The sequence below is a fragment of the Henckelia pumila genome, chromosome 2 (assembly GCF_033568475.1).
Source record: "Henckelia pumila isolate YLH828 chromosome 2, ASM3356847v2, whole genome shotgun sequence".
Taxonomy (NCBI): domain Eukaryota; kingdom Viridiplantae; phylum Streptophyta; class Magnoliopsida; order Lamiales; family Gesneriaceae; genus Henckelia; species Henckelia pumila.
This window is the reverse complement of record NC_133121.1, coordinates 87,587,886-87,591,883: the sequence shown is the minus strand read 5'-3', so window position 1 is coordinate 87,591,883 and position 3,998 is coordinate 87,587,886. Positions and strand designations below refer to the sequence as shown.

General features: G+C 45.6%; 1 protein-coding gene across 1 annotated transcript; it reads right to left on the bottom strand.

Annotated features, from left to right (window-relative positions):
- Positions 1-415: 415 nt before the first annotated feature.
- Positions 416-1,114, bottom strand: LOC140877858 (uncharacterized). The gene is made up of 2 exons (XM_073281450.1): positions 907-1,114; positions 416-696 (listed from the first exon to the last, which is right to left on the bottom strand). Exons 1-2 carry the CDS (start codon positions 1,112-1,114, stop codon positions 416-418), a joined length of 489 nt encoding a protein of 162 aa, XP_073137551.1.
- Positions 1,115-3,998: the final 2,884 nt, after the last annotated feature.

Here is a 3,998-nt window from a genome sequence, read left to right as displayed (position 1 = left end):
ACTTCGGATCCTTCGAAGTCCCATCAGAGATGTCACCAATGACGTAATATCTTCAGAGCCTCCGATCCAAGTTCGGATCCTCCGAACCCGTTCGGAGCCTCCTAACCTGGTTTGGAGCCTCCGAACCCTCGGAACCTTCTCGACCATTTTCGAGTGTTCTGGACCCATTTTGAACTCCCTAGACCCTTTTGGAAACCCCTTAATCTTGTTTTACTAAATCTAAACATGATCACTTGATTAATTACCCATTAATCATTAATTCTGGATACGGGTCACTGCATTCTCCCCCACTTAAAAAATTTCGTCCTCAAAATTTAAGTCTAGAGGAAAAACACGAAAAGTCAACAATTTTTCTTTATTACAACTGAACATTACAATATACAAATATTTTTTTTACAAAGAAAAGTACAAAAGATCAAATCAACTCTGGATGCTCAGCTCGCATCCGGCTCTCTAACTCCCAAGTTGCTTCTTCAGTTCCTCTACGCTGCCACTGCACCATCACTAGAGGTATGCTCTTATTGCGAAGCATCTTGTCCTTCCTGTCAAGAATCCTGAGAGGTCTCTCCACATAGGACAAATCCTGATCCAATTGCACCTCAGTAAGATGCAAGATGTGCGACTCATCCGCCACGTACTGCCTCAACAAAGACACGTGAAACACATCATGGATACTGGAAAGATATGGTGGCAAGGCTAAACGATAAGCCACGTCTCCAACTTTCTCAAGAATCTCAAACGGACCAATAAATCTTGGTGACAACTTGACTTTGAGTCCAAATCTCATCACCTTCCGAAAAGGTGACACTCGCAGGAACGCATGTTCCCCTACCTCAAAATGTAACGGTCTGCGGTGAGTGTTAGCATAGCTAGCCTGTCGATCCTGGGCTGCCTTAATCCTCTTACGGATCATCTCCACTGCATCGGTCCTCTGCTGAATCATTTGTGGACCTTCAACTTGACGTTCGCCAACTTTGTCCCAAAACAAAGGTGAACGACAGCGGCGTCCGTATAAAGCCTCGAATGGTGTCATGCCAATGTTGCTATGGTAACTGCTGTTATAAGCAAATTCCACTAACGCCAAGTGGTCATGCCATGCTGGACCAAAATCCATGACTGTAGCTCAAAGCATATCCTCGAGAGTACGGATAGTCCTCTCACTCTGCTTGTCGGTCTCCGGGTGGTAAGCTGTACTCAAACTCAGAGTAGTGCCAAGAGCTCGCTGGAAGCTACCCCAAAACCTAGAGGTAAACCTTGGATATCTGTCGCTGACAATACTCAACGGAATTCCATGCAAACGAAGAAACTCTTGCACATAGAGACGTGTCATCCGATCGAAAGTATAGTCCCAATTATAAGGCAAGAAATGCGCGGACTTCGAAAATCGATCAACAATAACCCAGATAGCATCACAATTCCTGGAAGACATTGGCAAGTGGGTGACAAAATCCATCGTCACATGCTCCCACTTCCATTCTGGAATCTCTAAGCTGTGAAGCAAACCACCAGGTCGTCGAAACTCTGCCTTGACCTGCTGGCATACAAGGCATCGAGATACAAACTGGTAAACAGTCATTCCTTTCCACCAGAACCTCGTACGTAGATCCTTGTACATTTTCATGCTACCAGGATGTACAAAAAATCTACTACGGTGATCTTGAGACAGAATCTCCTCTCGTAAGGTGGAATCATCAGGAACTACCACATGTCCAGAAAGACACAACAGACCATCATTCTGAAATTGAAAACCAGAAGTATTCTCATCCTGAGCCAAACGGGCTAACTTTTGCGTCCTCAGATCAACGGCCTACGACTCACGTATACGAGTATACAAGGCTGTTTGGCAACTACTAATGAAACGCGAACTCCCTGCTATTCCTTCTTATGTCAAAAAGTGAAACCCAAGGAACAACACTCCTCTACCACTCGCGCAACTGAGCTGGTACGAAGTGAACTCATGTATACTTTGTGGCTAAGAGCATCCCCAACTGGATTAGAAGTGTCTGGATGGTACTTGATCTCACAATCGTAGTCCTTCAGCAAATCCATCCAATGACGCTACTTCATGTTCAACTCAGCCTGAGTGAACAAGTACTTCAAACTTTTATGATCAGTGAAGATTTCAAACTTCTCATCGTACAAATAATGATGCCATATCTTAAGAGCAAAGACGATGGCTGCAAGCTCTAAATCGTGTACGGGATAGTTCTCCTCGTGAGTCTTAAATTGCCTCGAGGAATAGGCAATCACATCACCTCTCTGCAATAACACACATCCCAACCCCTGGAGAGAAGCATCGGTGTGAACTATAAAGCCACCTGATCCAGACGGTAAAGCCAACACTGGATCTGTAGTCAGACGGCGTCGCAACTTGTGAAAACTCTTCTCGCACTCCGACGTCCAAACGAAAGGTACATCCTTTCTCGTCAACTGCGTCAAAGGCTTAGCAATCTGAGAAAAGTTCTCCACGAATCTACAGTAGTAGCCTGCCATCCCAAGAAAACTACGAATCTCCGGAACTGTCGTCGGGTGCAACCAATTCAAAATGGCTTCCGTCTTACTAGGATCAACGAAAACAGCGTCTCGTGAAATCACATGACCAAGAAAGATAACTCGATCAATCCAGAATTCACACTTTCTCAACTTAGCGTACAATTGCCTCTCTCTCAGATCTGCAGTACTGTATGGAGATGGAACACGTGCTCGTCAACGCTACAAGAATACACCAGGATATCGTCGATGGACACTACCACGAAATTATCCAGAAAGTCACGAAATACTCTGTTCATCAAATCCATGAAGACTGCTGGAGCATTCGTCAATCCGAACGGCATCACTAAGAACTCGTAGTGACCATACCGCGTACAAAATTTTGTTTTAGAGATGTCCTCATCTCTAACCCTCAACTAATGGTATCCCGACCGCAAATCAATCTTCGAATAAACATAAGTATCATGTAACTGATCGAACAGATCATCTATCCGCGGAAGAGGATACTTATTCTTCACCGTCGCTTGGTTAAGCTGTCGATAGTCTATGCAAAGACGCATCGACCCATCTTTATTCTTAACAAAAAGGACTGGGGCTCCCCATGGAGAAACACTCGGCCGAATGTAACCCTTATCAAGAAGATCCTGAAGTTGACTCTGCAACTCTATCATCTCAGACGGTGCTAATCGATATGGAGCTCTGGAAATCGGTGTTGTCCCTGGCACTAGCTCAATGCAAAACTCGATCTCCCTCACTAGTGGCAAGCCTGGAATCTCCTCCGGAAACACATCGGGAAACTCACGGACTACGGGTATCTCCTGGATGTCTGGTCCCTACAAGGATGCATCGATGGCGTAGATAAGGTAGCCTTCCCTGCCAGACTCTAAAGCACGCCGAAATTTTAGAGCAGAAACCACTGGCATCGGGGGTCGTGCTTTCTCACCGTAGAAGTACCATGCCTCTCCATCCTCAAAACGAAACTGAATAAACCGCTGAGATCAATCCACTATCGCTTGGCAGGTAGTAAAGAGATCAATCCCAATAATGCAGTCGAAATCCTCCTTAGCTAGGATCATTAGGTTAGCACTAAGCTGATACCCCTCGAAATCCAAAGAGCAATCAACCACTAGACGCTTAACTAAGACCTCGCTACCCATCGGAGTAGAAACCACTAACAACACGTCTAAAGGAATAAACGACAATTTATACTTCTTAGCAAAACGTGCTGAGATGAATGAGTGTGACGCACCCGTATCAATAAAAACATATGCAGGAAAACCACATAAACTACAGGTACCTGCAATCATACGGTCACTGTCTGCCTCTGCCTGCTCCTGGTTAAGTGCGAAGACCTGCCCCTGAACACGTGGCCGCAAAGAAGAATGACCTCGGGAAGAAGTCTGTCACTGCGATGGCTGCGACTGCTGGCGCTGCTGATGAGAAGGCTGCTGCTAAAAGTGCTGCTGTACTGAAGCCTGAGATCCTCCAGAACCACTAGCTCCTCCCAG

Bases quoted from the DNA above. Each gene is read 5' to 3' on its own strand.
- LOC140877858 (XM_073281450.1), bottom strand. From the start codon at position 1,114: ATGGATTTTGGTCCAGCATGGCATGACCACTTGGCGTTAGTGGAATTT. The intron at 697-906 runs GTAAGAGGATTA...CTTATCGTTTAG, and splicing joins CGATGCAGTGGAGATGATCC to CCTTGCCACCATATCTTTCC.